The sequence below is a fragment of the Amyelois transitella genome, chromosome 5 (genome assembly GCF_032362555.1).
Source record: "Amyelois transitella isolate CPQ chromosome 5, ilAmyTran1.1, whole genome shotgun sequence".
Lineage (NCBI taxonomy): Eukaryota > Metazoa > Arthropoda > Insecta > Lepidoptera > Pyralidae > Amyelois > Amyelois transitella.
This window is the reverse complement of record NC_083508.1, coordinates 11,453,242-11,475,989: the sequence shown is the minus strand read 5'-3', so window position 1 is coordinate 11,475,989 and position 22,748 is coordinate 11,453,242. Positions and strand designations below refer to the sequence as shown.

General features: G+C 36.2%; 3 protein-coding genes across 6 annotated transcripts in view; 2 read left to right on the top strand and 1 right to left on the bottom strand.

Moving 5' to 3' along the window:
* LOC106140556 (rho guanine nucleotide exchange factor 15) overlaps nt 1-294 on the bottom strand; it is a 100,568-nt gene extending 100,274 nt beyond the window's left edge. The window contains exon 1 of the mRNA XM_060944429.1: nt 132-294. The gene's annotated coding sequence lies outside the window, so the exon portion shown is untranslated. The remainder of the gene's footprint in view (nt 1-131) is intronic.
* A 1,530-nt stretch (nt 295-1,824) lies between these two features.
* On the top strand, nt 1,825-10,542 carry LOC106137108 (Bardet-Biedl syndrome 1 protein). The gene is made up of 12 exons (XM_013337872.2): nt 1,825-2,090; nt 2,310-2,528; nt 2,818-3,120; nt 3,781-3,869; nt 4,554-4,707; nt 5,451-5,610; nt 6,383-6,451; nt 6,916-7,074; nt 7,217-7,350; nt 7,791-7,925; nt 8,426-8,557; nt 10,380-10,542. Exons 1-12 carry the CDS (start codon nt 1,929-1,931, stop codon nt 10,497-10,499), a joined length of 1,836 nt encoding a protein of 611 aa, XP_013193326.2. The 5' UTR covers nt 1,825-1,928; the 3' UTR covers nt 10,500-10,542.
* Nucleotides 10,543-15,943: 5,401 nt separating this feature from the next.
* The window catches only part of LOC106137109 (putative acyl-CoA-binding protein), a 347,495-nt gene continuing 340,690 nt past the window's right edge, over nt 15,944-22,748 (top strand). For 3 of the 4 annotated variants that reach the window (XM_060944461.1, XM_060944459.1, XM_060944460.1), the window contains exons 1-4: nt 15,944-16,064; nt 18,590-18,625; nt 19,814-19,928; nt 21,291-21,449. In XM_060944461.1, the coding sequence (XP_060800444.1) occupies nt 18,611-18,625; nt 19,814-19,928; nt 21,291-21,418 (258 nt within the window). In that variant the 5' untranslated portion in view covers nt 15,944-16,064; nt 18,590-18,610 and the 3' untranslated portion in view covers nt 21,419-21,449. Of the gene's footprint in view, nt 16,065-18,589; nt 18,626-19,813; nt 19,929-21,290; nt 21,486-22,748 lie in introns of those variants that run through there. The other variant, XM_013337873.2, reaches the window with a different exon arrangement.

The following is a 22,748-nucleotide window of genomic DNA, read 5'->3' as shown; positions in this document are numbered from 1 at the left end:
CAGAAGTGACACTAAATAACATCAAGGAAGTAGATTTGTTTTTTACACAGAATTTAGTACATTGTATAAATAAAAAAGAAGGATACATAAATAAACTTTTTTGCCGAGATTAGTATCTTTAGCTTACTTACCGTAGATTTTCTGTAAATTACAGTAGAGATTCTTCTAATCACTCATTTTAAAATCGATAACACATAAAGTTAAATTTTTTGTTTCTTTTGAAAAACTTCAACTTTACATTACCAGTAAATAAAAAACAAACACAAAACACTGACTGAAACATCCATGAAACTTGAAAAATACGACTGACGTGACATAATAGTATTGCCAGCTGTCTTTGATGAAAATGCGCTATCGTAGACTTTAAAAGGCTGTCTAGCTTCGATCGGTTGTCTAGTTTTAAGCTTTTAAGTGTTTTTAAAGTCTATTTAAATTTTACTGTTTATTATATTACGTATTTATCAATTGATTGATTCCCGACTCCATTAGGACATCCCCAAGTCGTTCTAGTTTCAAATCACAGGTATACAGGTTTTTCTTGAGTGGCGAGGTTATTATAATATACCTCATCTTGCAGTAATAGGCTATTACACTCTTTTTTGAAAACTGTTTTAAATCAATCCTGAGACTGTGTTATACCTATAGAATTTTTATTAAAATTTTTTGAAGCCGAAAAGTGCTCTAAAAACGATTTATTATTTATGATTTTGTATTTTCGCGCGAAAACGCCATCCGCCATGCTGTTTTGACTCGTGACGTCATACTTTTAGTAAACAATACGGCTCTACGTAAGACTAAAGTAAAAAGATTTTTGTAATAATGAATTACAATACATATTGTTGGTGTCTTGTTCCTGAATGCATGAATACAAGTATAAAAACACCAGAAAAATTGTGGATTCCACTGCCAAGTGATATTAAAATGAGAAACCATCAACGTATTAATCCTCGGTAGATTTATATTGTCTGCTTTCACAAAACCGTCTTCCATGATTCTATTAAATTATTAAAGAGTAAAAACCCAAAAACGTGATAGAAATTTTAAAATTTCAAAATAAACAGAGCCTGACATCATCAATATGTTTTCGATTCGATATTTGTTTACTAAAAGTATGACGTCACGTCAGTACCCAACATGGCGGATAGCGTTTTCGACTTTTGAAGAACAGATTAAAAAAGAGGATTTTTTAAATTGAATTATAAAATCCATATTGCACTTTTATGAATAATGATCGATGTTTTTCTTTTATTTTTTACAAAATCTATAAGATACGTGCATTTTTATATTTTTTTTTACATGGTGTAAAATAGCCTATTGGAAAAAACTAATGTACTGTGCCGACCTCACATAGAAAGAGGGAAAAGGTAACGACAAAGATGAAGTCTTTTCACTCGTTTCGGTAATTGCTGCACCTATTTATTTATGTATATTATTATGGTTTATTGTTTATGTATGTTTATTATAATTATTTGATTTTATACCACATTAAAGTTTTCTGTCAGACCCAAAGGTTGACTGATAGATAATACTTTTAGCATTAAGTTCGCCGCAATGAAGTGAAATACATAAATAAATAAATTTATTGTACTAAAACCTAAAACACACAAAATATGAAACTTGTTTATTATGAACGAGCATATTGGCATTTGAGAATTTTGGGCTTTAATGTAATATGTTTAGGACTAAACTTTTGTCTACTTAATGAAAACTCCAAGTGGCGCTAATGCGCTCTAAACGAATTTTGAGAGCTGATATTGTTGGAAACTGGCTATCTAGTAACATAGTAACATCAATCAGTGACAAATGTCATGAAGATTTCCGTTGCCATGTCAACAAATATGTAAACAAAAACAATCAACTCAACAACAAAACCAGAATTCAGTTTAAGGAAACTTTCATGCTGCTTAAGGTTTTAATAAAAACATTTTATGATGAGTATGACACGATGGCTGGACGTAGAAGTGGGAACAGATGAAATCGAACTAAATACCTTACCTTCAAACCTGGCGCTTGTGGACCTGAACAATGATAATGAAATGAAACTTCTTGTTGGTGACTTGGGGAAGGGAGAAGAAGGTCCTAAATTGAAGGTAAAATATTAAAGCTCAATAATATAATAATGCCTGAATGGGCTAGCAACCTGTCATTATCATTATCAACTATTTTAATCTCAATTCCATCATGAAGCCACACAGCTGAACATGGTGGTGGAGTCTCTTCGAGAACGTTGCTGTGTGTGTATTGTTACTATATATATATGTTTTTATGTTAAGTACCTTATACACATGTACAGATTATATTTGTTGCAGGTTTTTAAAGGTACAATGCAAGTTTCCGACTTAATGTTACCAGATTTACCTCTAGGAGTTGTGGGGTTCTACGCCAGTGAATCAGTGCCCCATGCCAGTCCAATCATAGCCGTGGCATTCAGCTCCTGTGTGTACATGTATCGCAATTTGAAGATATTCTACAAATACTATTTGCCTTCGTTTGACCTGAGCACTTGTGAGATGGAGGTTTGGAAACAGGTCTGTATTGTTTTATTTGTTTATAATATAACAAAAAATTTCATATGAAAATTATGTTAAATTTCCACAATGAAGCACTACATTTATAATAAAAAATGTACTTAAAGTAATTAAGTTGACAACAATTCACATACAGAGTTGATGCTGTGGAAATAAAAAGTTATGAAATTATAATTATTTTGTCTGAATAAAGGCTTTTTTTATATAATTAAGCATAACATTTGTCCAGGTTTAAAGTTAAACTTTAAATAAATTTTGGAAACTATAATACCTTAATCAATGTTTCTAGTTAACAAACCCATCAAACCACAATGCCGACACCATATCAACTCTCACAGAGAACCTCACCGCTATTCCTGCAAAAATCCTCACGGCCCAGTCTAGGGACTTCTTGGCAATGTCCTCAGATCAGCAACTGGAGTACCTCGAACAGCTAACAGACGTGCCGATGTCGAAAGTTCCAGAAATTGCATGTATAACTACCCTCAGGATGCATTCGGTGGAGAAGCATGCAGTGTCGTGTCTGGTCATAGGTACGGAAGATGGAGAGATCATTTTAATTGAGCCGCAAATGTTTACTTCGTTGTCACAGGTGAGATTGATTTGATTAAATATATATTTTAATTTATTTTTAATGAAAATCGACCTTGTTGTTATATATGAGTGTATTGTTTACAAAAACAAAAATATTTATATAATATAATTAATATTCTGTAGAAATAGCTAAAAAAGCTTTTCTACACCAAATGAAAAACACCCAAGTTACACCGCTAGCGATGAAATATTATCAACCTCCTGGGGAATAGATTAATTTTCAAAATTGGATGAAATGTATCACTTATTGACGTCAAGTGAGTTAGTTAGAAGTTAATCCTGGCTATAGAACTTGGTTCTGGCGTCCCTATTTCTCTGGAGAGGTAACCAACCCAACTATAACCATGATACTAAAGTCAAATAAACTAAGTATGAAATACATACATATAGTCCGTCTATATTCCTTACGGGGTAGACAGAGCCACTGAAAAGACTGAATGGCCCCGTTCAGCTGCTCGGCTTTATGATGGAATTGAGATCCAAATAGTGACAGGTTGCTAGCCCATCACCTAAAAAAAAAGGATCGCTATTTTATATCCCTTAGTCGCCTTTTACGACATCCATGGGAAAGAGATGGATTGGTCCTATTCTTTTTTGTATTGGTGCCGGGAACCACACGGCACATGTATGAAATAAGTGACCTTTTATTGATGTGCAGGCCAAGGTATGCACAGTAAAGAAAACGCCATACCAGATGGTGGCAACAGGCCTGTGCAGTGTGGACTACAGAATCACAATAGCTACAAGGTGTGAAAACTAACATCTAGAGTCTATGTTGATTTTTACACGGCTTTTCCCGCGTTCCTTTCATCGCACGCCTAATACACTGTATTGCACATGAAACGCACCTTATAAAAAATAGAGCTAGGTAGTAAATTCAACTGTTTTTGCTTTTGTGGCCATCTATCTATACTTCACTACATAGTATAAAACAAAGTCGCTATTTTAGTCTGTTTGTTTGTATGCTTAAATCTTTAAAATTACGCAACGGATTTTGATGCGGTTTTTTGTAACAGGTAGAGTGATTCAAGAGGAAGGTTTTTATGTACTATAATTTTTTCCGAATTTTGCACCCGTGCGAAGTCGGGGCGGGTCGCTAGTATATTATAAAGCTGAAGAGTTTGTTTGTTTGAACGCGCTAATCTCAGGAACTACTGGTTCGAATTGAAAAATTCTTTTTGTGTTTAGTAGACCATTTATCGAGGAAGGCTTTAGGATATTTATTATCTCGCTGCAACTATTAGGAGCGAAGAAATAATGGAAAATGCGAATAAAATGGGGAAAATTATTCATCCTTGGGGGCTTCAATGATGCCCAAAATACACGCGGGCACAGCTAGTATTGAATGTGTAAGAAGACATCCAGCTGAACATAACTTTTCAGTCTTTTCGAGATTGCTGGTTATATGTATGTATGTATATTTCGTTACAGGGAGAAATGCGTATGCATACTGAAGAGAGACTGGGCTGAAGGTAGATTGTTGTTCACCACGCAGGAGCAGATTATAGCCGTAGAAGTCATGCCTTCAGATAACAGCGTAATCGTCGTCTGCGCTGATAACACTTTGGCCTGTTATAGTAAAAAGGTACTGGGTGTATAAAGTATATAATATACGTAGGTACTTTTGTATTAAGGTGTAATAAATAATTTGGAGGTGATAAACTAGCAACCTGTCTCTATTTAAAACTCAATTCCATGATAAAGCCATACAACTTAACGTGGTCTTTCAGTCTTTTCAAGACTGTAAACAGAGTGCAAGGTAAATAAACGTGGCTATATGATGTATCTATATATGTATTATTACTAGCTCCTACTAAAAACGAAGAGCAAAATGTCATTTACGCATTTTTTTTACCATGATTCACCATTCAGGCCTGATTCCCCTGCAAAGGTTGTCGAGGTCAGACGCGAGTCGCGTTTGCAAGACGCACCCCCACCTCCTCTCTGAAGAGGTGGTAGTAACTAGTTAAAAAGTCTTATTGTCGATTGAACTATATTTTCTAAATAAAATCCTATTGCCGTGTGGCTCACGGCACCAATAAAAAAAAAGAATTGGACCACTCAATATAGTTCCCATGAATGTCGTAAAAGGCGACTAAGGAATAGGCTTATAAACTTGGGATTCTTCTTTTAAGCGATGGGCTAGTAACCTGTCGCTATTTGAATCTCAATTCTATCGTTAAGCCAAACAGCTGAACGTGGCATAATCAATCTTTTCAAGACTGTTGGCTCTGTCTACCCCGCAAATCCTATTGATTTTTGATTTTCGAGCTATGAAATATAAAAAAAATTGTGCCTTATAACTTCTGTACCCTGTATCCTTTCCAGGGCAAAAAACAGTGGCATTTGAACTTAGAACACCGTCCAGTTGCCATGAGCCTGTTCCCGGTGCTACATTTGGGAGTGACGCTCGTTGGAGTGGCGCTGGCGTCGGGGCACGTGATGCTGTACGACGGGAAGGCGAGGCGGGACGCCATGTTTGTCAGAGGTAACGTATAGCCGGAATATAAGTTGGACCTAAAGCACTGTGCAGAGACTACTAGCTATGGCAGAGGCGGCAAAATGCCTTTAATCATACTATTTAATTTTACTTTTAATTACTATTTAATTATTGTAATGTAATGGTAATGTGGTGATGGTGGCGCGCGACTTCGTTCGCGTTAAAACTGTAAAATAAATATTCTATTCTTAATTTAAACTTAATATGTTATTTCAATGTGTGAGTTAAATCGCAAAATCGAATGAAAATCTGTTCATTAGATTTTGCATAAAACAGTCATAAAAACACACACATCATACAATATTAAGGATAATTTCGAAACTGTTAGACCTTTGCATTTACAATACTTATTAGTATTTAGTAGAATATAAAAGGATTAGTTCCTACAAATATATATTTATCCTGTATGAGATGGTCTACCACGCTATACATATAAAGGGTCGCAGCGGGAGCGATGATTCGGCTCGACCGCCACAAAGGGAAGATCTTCTGTTTAACTATTCTATTCTATTCCAGGCTAAGTGTTATACCTGGGGAACCGCGCGACAGACGATGTTAAATAGGACGTTGTGTTTATGTTCCAACCTGTGAAATCTTTGTATGCGCGTCTTCGCTGCTATTGGCTGAGCGCGTAACACTCTTTGCTATGATTGGCAGATGTTGTGTGACGTCAGCGATGTCACTACCCAGAAGCGAGAAAGAAAGTAAACATGTAATTTCTGCATGTATGTTTGCTTATGCTTATCTTGTTTTTTTTCAGATGTCGTGTCGGTAATGAAGTTCGGTCAATTGGGACAAGAGGAGCACGTGCTCATCATAGTGACATGCAGTAAGTAATTTTTTTCAAATTGTTTCCATTTGAACGAGAAAATTTTGTAGTTAATGGGCCATAATAAGCAAAATAATTCTGGCCTGAGATAAGCGGATAAAGTCTCTACATCTAGATCCCTGGAATACCTATGTCAAAAGTTAAGCAAAGTGAAAGTTTACTTGTGTCACGTACACATCCCTCGCGGGGTAGTCAGAGCCAACAGTCTTGAAAATACTGATAGGCCCCGTTCAGCTTTTTGGTTTATGATAGAATTGAGATTCAAAAAGTGACAGGTTGCTAGCCCATCGCCTAAAATAATCCCAAGTTTATAAGCCTATCCCTTAGTCGCCTTTTACGACATTCATGGGAAGGAAATGGAGTGGTCCTAATTTTTTTCCTTATTGGTAGCGGTGTAACCACACGGCACTATTAAGTAAATTAGACAAAAAATATTTTTTTACTAAGTCCATTCCTAATTTCAGATGGTAACCTCATGTTGAAGATTTTAAAACGCACAGCTGACTTCAACGGTCACGCGGCGGGTGTGGAGGTCGCTCAGGCCAACGCCAAACCCTGGCTTATACCCAAGAAGTCCAAACTGTTCATCGAGCAGTCCGTGAGGGAGAGGGAGAATGCCGTTGGTGAGTTGTTAGATAAGGACACACTGTTTTATGGTAATTTTTAAGGACAATAATACACGTGTAAATCGATATCAAGTGAAAAGCGTATGCCTCATTCAGAGATTTCTAAATTCCAGTTGATTGATAAATTATGAATTTGCAGTGATGCACGAGACTTTCCAACACGAGCTGAACAGAGTCCGTCTCCTGGCGGCCAGGACCCTTCTGGAAGCTCATCTCAAGAGCGACAACAGCATCGCTGTCGGCGCCATGGAGCCTGTCAAACTGACAGCTGAGGTGAGAGGTTTTGAACGAAAAATCGATCTTTTTCTTTTTTTTTAATGGCGTTTGCAAACGTCAAGGGAAAAAAATGACGGGTAAATTCAAATTCAAATTTTTTATTCATAATTATAGGATACCTCATTTCACTTAATAATTGTCATATCACTTGGATTCGCAACATTGGTTGACGTCAAATAAATAACTTTAAACTAAGTTTACTGCCGCTTCCAAAGCGTCAGTGCAGAAGAAGCGGTAACAAACTGCACTGCAGCATTTTCTTCAACAACGTCAACTAAACAACTATCCAAACTTAGAATAGAAATGTGGACGAGAGAATACATTGATATCATAAGTAACATGATTAGACAGTTTTAAAGCCGTTTAGAATGACAGATGTCAAAGTCAAAAATTTCAGGTTTTACGTTCGGGCACTGATATTAGTGTTATACTTGCAGGTGGAAGGCCTAGGCCCTGTGTTCCGAGTGGGGCTCATTATAGAGAACACATCATCATATAAGGCTGTCATCGGTCTGACTATACTGTTTCATGTACACAACACCAACTATAAGGTGTCACATCCTTATATTAAGGTAAATAATATCTATTATATTATAAGAGTACTTAAAGTTATAATGGTGACAGTTTTTTCAATATCTTTAGTCGATCACCCCGAATTATGAGGTAAAATGGACAAGTACCTACTAAGTCGGTAAAACAGCACTGCTTTGCCGACTACTTCTCAACTATTTGTAAATAGATGTCGCTAATATAGTATTTTCTTTTTACCCTCATTTTCAAAATTACATTAAAAGGCACTTAGAATCACGTCTTTATCCCATACGTGGCAGACAGAGCCAACTGTCTTCAAACGGCAGAAATGCGACGTTCAGTTGTATGGCTAAATGATTGAAATAGTGACAGATTGCTAACCCATCGCCTAAAAGAAGAACTACAAATTGTGCTCCTATTCTTTTAATCGCTTTTTACGACATCTAGAGAAGGGATGGAGTGTTCCTTTTCACACGGCTTTAAATTATTCACTATTTTATCTGCGTTAGCCACATCGTTACAGCAATAAGTGAGATTTCAGGTGCCATTAATTTCTCCCGGTGGTAAACTGAAGTTCCCCACCAAAGTAAAAGAGGTTTTCGGTGACGACCTCAATCCGGAGCTGCTGTTCAGAACCGTCACCGGTCATGGTGGAGAAAGGTCTTTGTTGAAGGTAGATCCCATACATACATACATATAGTCACGTCTTTATCCCTTGCGGGGAAGACAGAGCCAACAGTTTTGAAAAGACTAAAGACGGCCACGTTAAGCTGTGTGGCTTTATGATAAAATTGAGATTCAAATAGTGACAGGTCGCTATAGCCTATCGCCTACAAGAGAAATGCCAAGTTTGTAAGCCTATCCCTTAGTTGCCTTTTACGACATTTATGGGAAAGAGATTGAGTGGTCCTATTATTTTTTGTATTGGTGTCGAGAACCACACGGCACCAGGTAGATCCCAACTAATATTATTAATGCGAAAGTAAGTTTGTTTGACTCTTCACGCGTTATCTACAGAACTGATCTTCTTGAAATTCTGCGTAGGAATATACGTTTAAAGAGTCTGGAGAAGGACATAGGGTACTTTTTATCCCGGTTAAATTATAGTTCCTATGGGGTTTGCGAAAGGCCTGCATTTTATTGTAAGTGGCGCTAAATTGGCGCAGACGAAGCTGCGGGTTTAAGTTAAATAAGTTACACAGCAGGTGAATTGCGTGACGCGCATGGAGTCGCAAGTTTGAATTCTACTTCGGCTGTACTCTTTTCTGAATTTCGGTTAGCATTCAAACATACATACATACATATAGTCACGTCTATATCCCAAACGGCGTAGACAGAGCCAACAGTCCCGAAAAGACTGAATGGCCACTTTCAGCTGCTCGGCTAAATAATGGAATTGAGATCCAAATAGTGACAGGTTGCTAGCCCATCGCCTAAAAAAGGATCGTAATTTTATAAGCCTATCCCTTAGTCGCCTTTTACGACATCCATGGGAAAGAGATGGAGTGGTCCTATTCCTTTTTGTATTGGTGCCGGGAACCACACGGCAATTAATGTATATATTAGTTTGAGTGCTAACCGATGCTCTTGCGGCGAGGGGAATTGAGGAAATCTGCACATTCAGGCATACTTTTATCCGCATTCGTAAGTCTCTTCATGCACGCTCGTCGGTTTCTGGTACTCTTATAATCTTGATATTTATTTCATGACTGGCTTTTGCACAACGCTTTTCTCCAGTGGGAATTTCCAAAAGCCTATGTTATTCCTAAAGGCGTACCGAATTTGCTTCAAAATCGGTACCGTAGTTTTTGAGTTTATCTATACTAATATTATAAAGCTGAAGAGTTTGTTTTGTTTGTTTGTTTGTTTAAACGCGCTAATCTCAGAAACTACTGAACCGATTTGAATAATACTTTCACTGTTAGATAGTCTATTTATCGAGGAAGGCTATAGGCTACATTTTATCCCGGATTTCCTACGGGAAACGTCAACAATGCAGGTGAAAGTTGAATGAGTCGGCCATCTGCGAGCTTTCCACGCGAACGCTGCGCAAACCAACAAAGATATAGTAAAACAATGTACTAAAGATGTAAAGTACTCATTTTTTGCCACTAAAAAGTCCGCGAGAGCATATATCTATCTCTTAAGGTTTACTTACAATAACCACTTTTATGTTCATTTTTAAGATTATTTTTTCATTATAAACATAAGTTATTTTAAAACCAATTTTCTTTAATTCAGTATTAATCCTTATCCAAATAAATATGTTTATTACTTACTATTATATAAATCAGACGAATAGGTTTTGAGATTTTGCAGCGAAACATTTAATACGGCGAACCAGCGTTCTTTCTAATACGCGTGACCGCCTGACCGTCCCCCCGACTTCCACGCGGACGAAGTCGCGGGCACAGCTAGTTTGTTATAAACTTACAAATATTTTTTCTTTATTATAAGTGTGGAAGAATAATAATTAAATTCTGTTTTTTTTGTAGGTATTGCTGCTAAAATCAGGCCGGCCGTCGGCCGTGTTGGCCGCGACTGTACAAATGCCGCCCACCGACCCTATGATGTTGCCATTCGATAAAATGCAAGGAGAACAATTTGTAGCTTGAAAAAATATCTTTATCTATGAATTAATTGTTTTATTTTAATAAATGGGAAGTTATCTTATTTAAACATTTATCTTATTTATTTGTGTAAATAAATAAAAATAAATAAACGTTTAGTTTTATTTAATTACTTACACTGCTTATTGGGAGGTAACTTTTACGCCTTTGCGCGATTGTATCACCATTGGCCAAGATTCAAGAGAGAAGATTCACGACTCCTGTTGCAAATTTGAATATTAGAAAGCCCAAGAGTCGATCTGAGCAAAGATTCAAAATATCCAGGTGTCTGGATAATGTTAAAAATCTTCTAAGTTCACGATGTGATGTGTCATTGTGTACTTACTAGATTCGAGCGAAGCAAAATTTTACATTATCCTATTTTTTATTTATTAACCTAATTAATTGAGTAAAATTATCTCTGTATAATTCTTTATCTACTAGACCAATAGTTGAATTTTTACAAATGTCACGTCTCGATGTGCACTTACCCTAAGACTTCCATGGCGGTCAAAGGGTTAACCTTATTTACGATTCACTCCGATATGAAAAGTCCGGGTGTTATCGTAATCTAGTAATCTTTACAAAACGGACATAAATAAATGTCTATTTATCATTATGTTTTAATATTGAATACAATAATATTAAAAAATATTGAGTTATTTTAGAAAGAGTACTCGAAACCGACATGCATGCATGAAGAGAGTTATAAATGTGGAAGTATGCAGGGATCGTGGCAAGTGGAAAGATGTGGTCTCTGCCTACCCCTCCGGTAATTAGGTGATTTATGAATGTGTATGTATGTAAAAAATTAACCAAATTAAAGTGATATTTTTGTTTTAATTTATAAGCACTACATTACAATTTATACAGGCACCCATTTTTGCTTGCCGCTACCGGTCATAAAATATTCATTGGTATTCAGTTTTGGTCTCACATTCTTTCGTTTTTACACACTCTACATTATTTTCTCCGAAATTGAACGTAAATTTTTAGAACCTTATGAGATTATGATACCTACTTTCTTCTTCCTCCTGACTTTAGTCCCGGTTGCATCCTCACCTCTCTAGAGAGGAGCCCGGGGTATGCCTTCGACCATAGATCCTGGATTGGGTGAGTCATTTTTTTACACGAAGCGACTCCCATCTGACCTCCGCAACCTTTGCAGGTAAACCTTACCCGTATTGGATCCATGGTTACACATCCAGTTGCCCGAATGGCAGGTTTCCTCACGATGTTTCCCCACACCGTAAGAGCATCGATTAGTATTCAGAGATTATGATACCTACCAATGGCTTACATCACGGCTGTTACGATCACTTTCTACTCAGTCTCTCATACTTTAATGTCAAGCAAATTATTAATTTCGTGACTTAAAAAACGTTAGATGATGTGTCACCGTGTGCTTTCCGGTACTTCAGAATTAGCTCACTCCATCTCTTTCCCATGGATGTCGTAAAAGGCGACAAAGGGATAGGCTCATAATCTTTGGATTCTTCTTGTAGGCGATAGGCTAGCAACCTGTCACTATTTGAATCTCAATTCTATGTCTAACAGCTGAACGTGGCCTATCAATCTTTTCACGACTGTAGGCTCTGTCGACCTCGTAAGGGATATAAAGTCGTGATTATATGTATGTACCCACGTAAAAACGATAGATGATGATGTGATATGACCTATCCTACACCACACCTGCACGATATCAAAAACATACGAGTTATTGTTATCGATAAATGCATTGTCATGACAGCCACGTCTTCCATATCACAGCGCCACGTAAACTTACTTGATAGTCACGCACATATCACGTATTACGGGTAGACAGAGTCAAGTCACATAACTCGTTTGCCTAATATAGTCTAAAGAAATAATAATAGTCTAAAGAAATAATTTATGTAGAAGCCATTCCCAATTATATTAGCAACTCGCCCTGGCTTCATACGGGTAGCATTCATAGATGTTACCTTCCTTAGAAAACCCTCTTTCCAATATTTCAAACGGGAATCAACGAGTTTCTGAGATTAGCACATACATACCGAAGTAGAAAATAAGGGGAATATGTAGTGATTTAGATATAATTTGGTGATTCATGAACAGTGATGAAATTTTTCTGAGTTCCACTTTTTTCAGAGATTATTTCTTTGATAAATCGCACTAACATAGGGAAATGAAAATAATGATTGAAAAGAAGGAAAGCAGATTTAACACCGTCGGAGCCGCGGTTTTGTAGGGGACTGGGCACTCACTCATACATATAATCACGTCTTTATCCCTTGTAGGCTAGACAGAGGCAGCAGAGTCTGAAAGGTCACGTTTAGCTCTATTGGGATTCAAATAATTCTGGTTACCCGCCCATCGCCTATAAGAGTAATCCCAAGTAATTAGCCTTTAGTCAAATCGTCTTTTACGAGATCTATGGGAAAGATACTGACTGGTCCCATTCTATAGTTGCCGGGAACAACACGACATTCACTCAGCTAGGCAGAAGTCTTCTCTTTCTACCGACCCGAGCTCTCAAAACACAGATGTGATTACCTTAATAAAATCCGCTTTGATCCAAACACAAAATAATTGGCAATTTTTTCATGCAGCAAATTTAAAGGATGAATTTATTTCAATCCCAAATTTTGTAAGCGTTTGGAGAGGTGAAGATGCAACTGGGACTATACTGTCTCAGAAGGAAAGCGATTTCAGATCATTAACTAAATTGTTATGAAGACTTAGCTCTGTACATTATTTTGGTTTTCTTTTGATAACCATCATGTGTTGGGTATACCTACTTACTATTTACCTAACATCAACACGTGGTGCTTTACTCATTTGATTGAGATTATATCGTCTAAGCATTTGTCAATTAGACGGTTTTACGTGATAGATAACATCGTCTGTGATATTATGAATTACAGATTCGGAAATGATTAAATACTTTTTTGTTCGAAAATATGGAAACCACAGAATATTGAATAATATTAAAATAATTATTAAAATAAGGTAAGTTATTAACAAACATAAAAAAAAATTAATGAAAAATAATTTTTACACTTTCTAAAATCTGCCTACTTATTACTCTCAAAAAAGCATGATTGATGATGACATGATGATTATAAGGAAAATTACAATAAGTGTTACTGATTCTGTGGTATGATTTCAGTCAAGGGTGGACTCAATATTTATTGGTTTTTTTACGGTTTCCAATTATTTTATCCAAACTTTGAGTTAACTTGTTTGTCAAATGTTATCACGGAATGCTATCTTGACACCAGGAGGTGTGGGCTTGGCGGGAAATTTCCGCAAATTCTATATGATAACGGAATTTGCAATGTTTTGACCTATTTTGAAACAGATAGCAATTGCATTGGAGCTACGAGTATTTTGCTTTTATTTATCAGAAATGTTATCAGATTAAAAAATTTACAGTTTCGAAATTGGACAAACAAACGGGAACAAGTGCCGTGTGGTTTCAGGAACTTTAAAATAGAACCACTCCATGTCTTTCCCATGAATGTTGTAAAAGGTGACTAAAGGATAGGCTTATAAACTTGGGATTTCTCTTGTAGGCGATAGGTTATAGCGATCTGTCACTATTTGAATCTCAATTTTATCATAAAGCCACACAGCTGAACGTGGCCTTTCAGTCTTTTCAAGACTGTTGGCTCTGTCTTCCCCACAAGGGATATAGACGTGACTATATGTATGTATGTAGGTACAAATAACACTCGATTTCGCTTGTGAAATATTACCCCATATGTTACCACGGATCTTGAACTAACTTTAGGTTAAGCCGTTACAGTGTTACAGAGCGCATAAGCCCTATAAGGAAGTTATGTTTTGAACGTATTTTAAATTTCTGCTTAAACTTAAGCAAAACTCAAAGATGTATAAACCACCTACATTTTAGAATTTTTCTTAATTTTTTTTTCCAAGTCATATGGAATTTCGTGTTCATGAACTTTATCGACTGGCTGTGCATAGGGGCGTGTTGGTCCCGACATTAATGTATGGGAGTGAAATTTGGGTATGGCAAAAGAAGCACGAAAGCAGAATAAATGCAGTGGAAATGAGAGCGTTAAGGAGTATGTTGGGTGTGAAATTGAGTGACCGAATAAGGAACAGCGTGATAAGGGAATGTTGTGATGTGAAAGAAGATGTAGTTACAGGAATAGAAAAGGGTATGTTGAGATGGTTCGGTCATGTGGATAGGATGAATGAAAACAGGTCGGAGTGGGAAGACCTAGACGAACATATCTTGATCAAATTAAGGACGTCCTGGTTAAGGGTCAGGTCAAAAGTACCCGAAACCGCCGAGCTTGCATGAAGAGAGTTATGAATGTGGATGAAGCAAAGGAAATTTGCAGAGATCGTGGCAAGTGGAAAGAGGTAGTCTCTGCCTACCCCTCCGGGAAAGAGGCGTGATTTTATGTATGTATGTATGAACTTTATTATACTTTCTGTTCTGTTATATACAGTCTGTTCAACTTAGCAAGGATAAGTTATCCCCGATGGCCAAGAATTGGAGCTAAATTTATCCCTATTTTTATTTATGTTCCATGATTTTTGCAAGCTAGTATCTCATGTTTATCGTATCAGTGGATTTAAGATTAGGACTGATAAGAATATACAACATTATTAAAAATATAATGATAGCGTTTATTTTTATTGACATTTACCGTAGGGTTGGCAATTCTTATGTTTAAGAATACTTACTTATTTTGTATCTATTTCTCTTTCTATACACAACAGCATTTAGTTCAGAGTTCACAGCATCATGTTGTAATGAAATGATTTAAATGAGTATGCTAACATGATATATTCTACCTATGTACAAAATTTCATCAAAATTCGTCTAGTAGAATTTGGATGAAATTTTCTTTCTCGGGAAATAGTTACAACTTTTACATTTATAAATAACGGACGGGAGTCGCTTCGTGTAAAAACCTGACTCACCCATCCATGGTCAAAGACAAAGCCCGGGCTCCTCTCCAGACTGGTGAGGATGCAACCGGGACTTAAGCCAGGAGAAAGAAGAAGCAACGTGGTTTGTGGCCTGTTTGATTGTAACTGTTGGGAAGCAGACCCCAGGCTCCGAAGCCGTGGAGGGTTCACGGGAGACAGTGATAGATATAGTCGCAGTAGAAATGGACATATGATTCATATGATCACGTCTTTTTCCCTTACAGGGTAGACAGAGCCAACAGTCTTGAAAAGACTGATAGGCCACGTTCAGCTGTTTGGCTTCATGATAGAATTGAGATTCAAATAGTGACGGGTTGCTAGCCCATCGCCTAAAAGAAGAATCCAAGTTTATAAGCCTATCCCTTAGTCGCCTTTTACGACATCCATGGGAACGAGATGGAGTGGTCCTATTATTTTTTTTTATTGGTTTCGGGAACCACACGGCAGTAGAAATGGACTAGATAATAAAACCACTCTGTACCACCACAATTTATAATTGACAGCCCTAGATAAAAGTCTTAAGAGCTTCGCGGGCGGTCGGGAATTTAACGAGAGGCAAGCGTGAAAATTGTTCAGTGTTCACTCGGAACGCGATCTATTTCTTCAGCCGGACTCCTGGTAAGTGTACTGTTTGTTTATTTTGATTAATTCCATTAATTAATGTTTAATTCCATTATAATAACAAGGTATGTATTACTATGTGATATATATATATGGTAAAAGAACAGGGTGGATTGGAACTGGAACGTTGACAAGGAAGACTGTATTATTCGAATGGCTTTGTGTCTGTACTTCAGAGATCCACCGCTTTAAGACACGTTACAGCGATTTTAAACTTCAGTATAACCCGTTAATTTTACCCAACTAAAATAAACAAGGTTGATGTTTGTGTGAGGTGTGGCATCGTTTCTTTACTTACGAGTATAACTTAAGTTCAAAGTACTTTCAAACCTTTATTTAGCTTAAGTTTGTAAACAGTTTATTTAGTAGTATCTAATAATAATTGATATGTTATGAAAGAGCGGTGCCTCCTGGCACAAGCAAATTTTGCTTAAAAGGAGACTCCCACAACTTGTGTTATGTACTTACCTTTGGTTACCTAAATAAACATTTTTTTTTATTAATCTAAGCTTTGACTGGAAAACAGTTGCTTTAGCGATAAGTTCGATTTTGTTAACTCATTCACTGGACATTTATCCAGAGAAGCTCTCTGAGAAGCCCAGGGTTCGCTTGTGACGAGGTCGCAGAATCGAGTACAAGTACGGAGGGTATCTAATTTCAACACAGGGAAGTTAACTCAGCTTGGATGATGATTGAGGCAATAGATAAAAATAGGTACGCTTTTCCTTAGCCTTCTTCTACTCGTATATCTACGTAAAGGATTCTAAGGTCATTGTTAAAATTGATGAAGTCATAAATAAATTAACTTATACTTACATCGATTTTTAGAAATAGAAAGCGTTTTTCAGTTGTTACGAATATTTTACGATGTGTGTTATGCGTATTGATTTACGAATATTTGTATCGTAAAGTAAATCAAATAGGTATGAACACCTCTTTGATATATTTCATCCATGTGGTTTAGTTTTTAAAATAGTTCGTAGGGGTGATTATAATACCTTTTAATTTAACCAACTTGACCTAACATTGGGTCAAGTGAACTTGAATATTTATTTGAAATGGAGTGATTCTTGATGTCTAAAAGGTAAATTTACCTCCTACTTGACTTGAAACAATACGTTTAAATCAATGTTGGCTCTGTCTACCCCGCAAGGGATATAGACGTGATTATATGTATGTATTTACCCAGATAATAAGGTTAACATTTTTGGTCTGCTGTTCTTAAAAAAGAAAACCAGTTTCTTCGAATTTACCATCGTCACACCGGACACATTTGAAAAGTAAAAGTACTCATGTATGTATGTAAGCTACAGTTATAGAGGTCTTTGACCCCCGAAAATGTCGCAGCACGCGATTGATTCATTCAGGATAATGGCTTACCTTTGCCTACGGCCTCGCTCGAGAACTTCTATCCCTAGAATAGGTTGTTTTCAGGAAGAAAAGTATTTATACCCAATTGCCCATACTAAAGTATGCGTGCAGAGGTAACAAACATACAAACTTTCTTCTCCATTAAAATATTATTAGTTAGGATTATTAATGGAATATGAAATGGCTACACCGCTCGTTTTAACGAATTGCGGTCGTAAATGTAAAACTTGGAATTCAAGTAAAACATTATTGCACGTTGATACAATTTATGGTGCCATAAAAATACCTAGCTTCTTGCAGTGGTAGGGTTTTTATCAGCTTAAAACTTATTTTCCCAGTCGCAGGCTCTGTTTTTATCAGTCTTTGCACTTTGGCAGTTCACATTATCACCTGAAAATCATAATATTATAAAGTAATCAAAACTGTGTCACCTGCATCTGCAGACGTTTTGCATCGCGTTTTGTTTCTTCCCACGGGAAACAGCTCCCAGCTTATTTCGGGTATGCATTAATGTTTCATTCTTCTATTTAGTTTCATCTTTTTAAGATTCCATAGTTTACAGGAAACCATGAAGTTTTGCTTGTACTGAAAATATAATTACACATTAAACTACTTATAAAATATCCATTAGATTAGCACTCAGAAGACGGACATTTTCATTGCGTATTAAAATTGTTATGAGCTTCAATTGTTTTTATTGATTGGAATGTCCATTATACCAGTACCACGGCCTGGTAACCTCATTATAAAAGAAGTTGGACAAGACGCAACGAAATCTGGTTAACGTGAAAGATATGAGACAAGAAACATGTCAAACTAGCCAACAGTTTAGAAGTTGCAATAAATTTTGGCGTCTTCTGTATAGAAGACTCGAATAGAAGTATTTTTATACTAGGTAAATTTGACCTCAAATAAAATGTTCAATAATTTAGGATTTTTTCATGTACGCATAAATAGATAGGTAAAAATCTGACCTATAGGCCATTAGTGTGCTTTTTACACAAAATAATAATATTTCTTGAATTCAAAATCCTATATACCTATATGTAAACAGTTTATATGTAGGTACCTACCTACTTATATATAAATAGTTGGTACTTTTATTATTAGAGAAACTAACATACCATAATAATGATTTTTCTTTGTTACAGATCTCAAACAAAACTACCAAAATGTCTCTTGACCAGGTAAGCTTAAATAGTTTTACACACACATCACGTCTTCATTATATGTATATAGCGTAGGTAGGCCAATAGATACTCAGATTGTCACTACACAACCACGTCACATCCCAACACTAGGCTCAATTTAAAAGCTTTATTCAGATACTAGATGTGCCCGCGACTTCGTCCGCGTGGAGTAGTTTTGGGCATCATTGAAGCATCAAGGATGAATAATTTTCCCCGTTTTTTTTACATTTTCCATTATTTCTTCGCTCCTAATAGTTGCAGCGTGATGTTATATAGCCTAAAGCCTTCCTCGATAAATGGTCTATTCAACACAAAAAGAAATTTTCAATTCGAACCAGTAGTTCCTGAGTTAGCGCGTTCAAACAAACAAACTCTTTAGTTTTATAATATTAGTATAGGTAGTGATAGGTTGCTAGCCAATCGCTTAAAATTAAATTTTCCTAAGATTTTCCCTTGGCCTATAATACCTATGGCCGCCATAGGTACCTATCATAGTATTAAATTGTCATATCTGCTTATTGATTAAAATTATATATGTGATTATATAAATTACGATACCGGTGATAAGAAAAGTAACTTTATGATCGATTGATGATAAAAAGTTTTAATCAGTTAATTACCTATGAAGCTGAAATCAATTTGACGTCATTCAAATCAAGTTGGTAATTTTTAAGTTAATTCTGATGGACATTTTAAAAACAAAGTTTAAATTCGAAACACTGATACCAATGTTAAAAAATCATTGAATTAAGCTGTTTTCTTTGTATATTCTCTTACTTTTACTTTCACAATTTTTGAACAACAATATTAACTTAAATACAAAAGTTTGTAAGAATGTTATGCTTTTTTGCACCAACCTTAAACTTTCTTAACGATACCCAATGATTCGCTGGTATTGACTGGTAGGTTGTCCGCCAATTGTTATGTAAAACATTTTATGTTCTGTTTATTTGGGCAATAAAGATTGTATAATTAAACTAGCGACCCGCCCCGGGTACCCTTCGCACGGGTAGTGAATTTATAGATACAAACCTTCCTCAGAAAACCTTCTTTCCAACATTTTAAACAGGAACAAAATCCGTTCACAACTTTCCGAGATTAGCGCATACAAACATGCAGAGCAAAATAGGAGGAATTTACATTATAATATGTAGTGATAATCTGTGAATAACACCTATTTTCCAGGAATTCAAGCAAGTCTCCGAGTCCGTGAGGAACTGGAAGACGAAGCCGGCTGACAGCGAGAACCTGGCCCTCTACTCCTTGTACAAGCAAGCCAACTTTGGTGACGTCAACATCAGTATGTACTTGCCTTTATATTTATACTAGCGACCCGCCCCGGCTTCGCACGGGTGCAAAATTATAAATGTTATTATACATAAAAACCTTCCTCTTGAATCACTCTACCTGTTACAAAAAACCGCATCAAAATCCGTTGCGTAATTTTAAAGATTTAAGCATACAGACAAACAGACTAAAATAGCGTTATATATTTGTTTTATACTATGTAGTGACTAGCGGCGCGCCACGGCTTTGCCCGTGGTACATGCATGCATAGCCTTTAAACAAACAAACTATCAGAGTTACCTCTGTATAAAATTAGTAGACATAGACTAGCGCTAAGCGCATTGGTCGAATCGATAATTTGTCCGGGTAAAATGTGTGATGCGTATGGAGTCACGGGTCATGGCCACCTGAGACTTTTCTAAGTTATGTACGTACATTAGTTAGAGTACCTACTAACTGGAGCTTTAACGATGAGAAAAAAATGAAGAATTCCTCTCGATTTAAATAGCACATTCAGATGTGTAACTGTGATCCAATATGGGTTAGATTCTTCTGTCGTAAAAGTAACAAACGTATAGTTGTGGTTGTCGTATTAAACAGCTAAAAGATAATAGGCATAAACATTTCGCCGATCGCAAATATTTTCATGTTATGTTCAGACAAAGTGAAATAGATACTGAAAGTTTATTAGGTATACAGCTACTTAGTTAAAAGTAAAAAAGCAAAATGACGTGTCTTTTGGTGGAATATTTTCGAATCAGTTAAAAATACATACGGATGTTGCTAGACCACAACTGTTTATAATCTCATTAGTCCTCAAAATCATCGGAAAATTGACTTCCTCAAATAGGTAACGTTATGACGTCCACAACGTCATCGAACTTTACAGTTGAATCATTATAAGCCACCCATCTAACTAGTTTATCTTGGCCACAGATATAAACTACTTATACATAGATAGGTATACGCTAACAAGGTATACTCTTGGTCTTTATTGAAATTCTATTATAAATGAATTATTACTTTATTAGATGGTTTCTATTATGTCTTCAGACTGCACACAAAATACAGCGTCTAACATCGAGTCATTTTCAAAGAAAACGTTATCTAAACATCTGTTAATGCGATAGCTCGATAACCTTAACAATTTTACAAATTTTACACTTCTCATCAATGCTAGTACTACTAGTGGTAAATAAGAAAGATAAAAATATAGGTATTATCTCTGGGGGCATTTGAGTGCCCATGCCAAGACAAGCCAAGCGAATCACATGGGCACTATTTCTCGAAACATTTCATTGGTTTTTTTAACTATCTTAACTCTTTTTTTAACTCTCTTAACTTCTGATACTTAATTATTTTTATTTTTCCTCAGGTGAACCCAGCGGCCTTGTAGAAAATGCGAAATTCAAGGCTTGGTCCGGCCGCAAGGGCATCTCACAAGACGACGCTAAAAAACAATACATTGACTTGGCGAAGCAACTGGCGGCCAAATACGCTTAATTTAGATTTTTAAGTTTATATTTTATTTTATGTTATATTTTAAGGTATTAAATAACTGTTTAATAATGTTATTTAGTTTCATTCAACACTACGTAGCCACATATAGGTACACTAGGTGTGTGTGTAACTTGATACCTCCTCTTTTCAAAGTCAGGGTTGTAACTTCTACCAGTGCCTTGTTATTGTTGATATGACAATCGATCAATTAATTCCCCTTTTTTATTATATAAATACAAACTTTTGACGACGACTTCGTTCGCCATGTCAGTTCACTGACCATCTCAATACGAAACATCTGTCCAACGTCCAACATTAAGTACAAAATCTCCGAATAAACTTTAAATATTCATATCTACCTGTGTGAAATACAATGAGTTCAAAGTAATATACTCGTACTTATAAGTCAATGGCGAAATAAGATTTCTGTGCTTACTTAAAAAAAGTAATACTTAAATCACCGACGTGATATGTAAACAGATACCTTGGTCTACAAAAACAAACAACTAACGACTGTTTCTTAACTTTGACATTGTAATTTTGATGTAAAAATGTACATAATGTGAAAAACATGAAACATAAAATAATGTTGGTAGGTATAGGCAGTGCAGTGACGTTCATAGACATAATTCACGGATGAGCTAAAGATTATTATTTGAACTCTGACTCTGTCTGTCTATTCGTTTTTGGTAAATCCAAAAACTATAAGCATACCTACCTATTAGCATGTTTGCATTAAATGCAAGACACTGTTTGTTAGCACTAAGTAAGTCTGGCGTATATCCACAACACCGAAGTCTTTTTTACATTCGTGCATAGGTAAATATTTATATATAATTACGTCTAATCCACTACGGGCTTGACAGAACTGACAGACTTGAAAATACTAAAAGGCCACGTTCAATTTTACAACTTATTAATAGGATTGAGATTCAAATTTTATTCCTGTTAGAAAAAGGTTGTTGGAAAAATGAGGTAGATTTATATCTACCTAGATGTGTGTGATTGTAACTATTTCACGAATAAAATATATCCTGAAATAACACATATGGCACTTTTATCCTGATATTCCCACGGGAGCAAAGCCCAGGGGCGCAACTAATATTAGATAAATCAAGTAGGTAGGTCTGAAAGAAGATGTAGTTACAGGAATAGAAAAGGGTATGTTAAGATGGTTCGGTCATGTGGAGAGGATGAATGAAAGCAGGTTGACTAAGCAGATATACAAGGAGAGTGTGGAGGGAAAAGTCGGAGTGGGAAGACTTAGACGAACGTATCTTGATCAAATTAAGGACGTCCTGGTAAAGGGTCAGGTCAAAAGTACGCGAAAGTG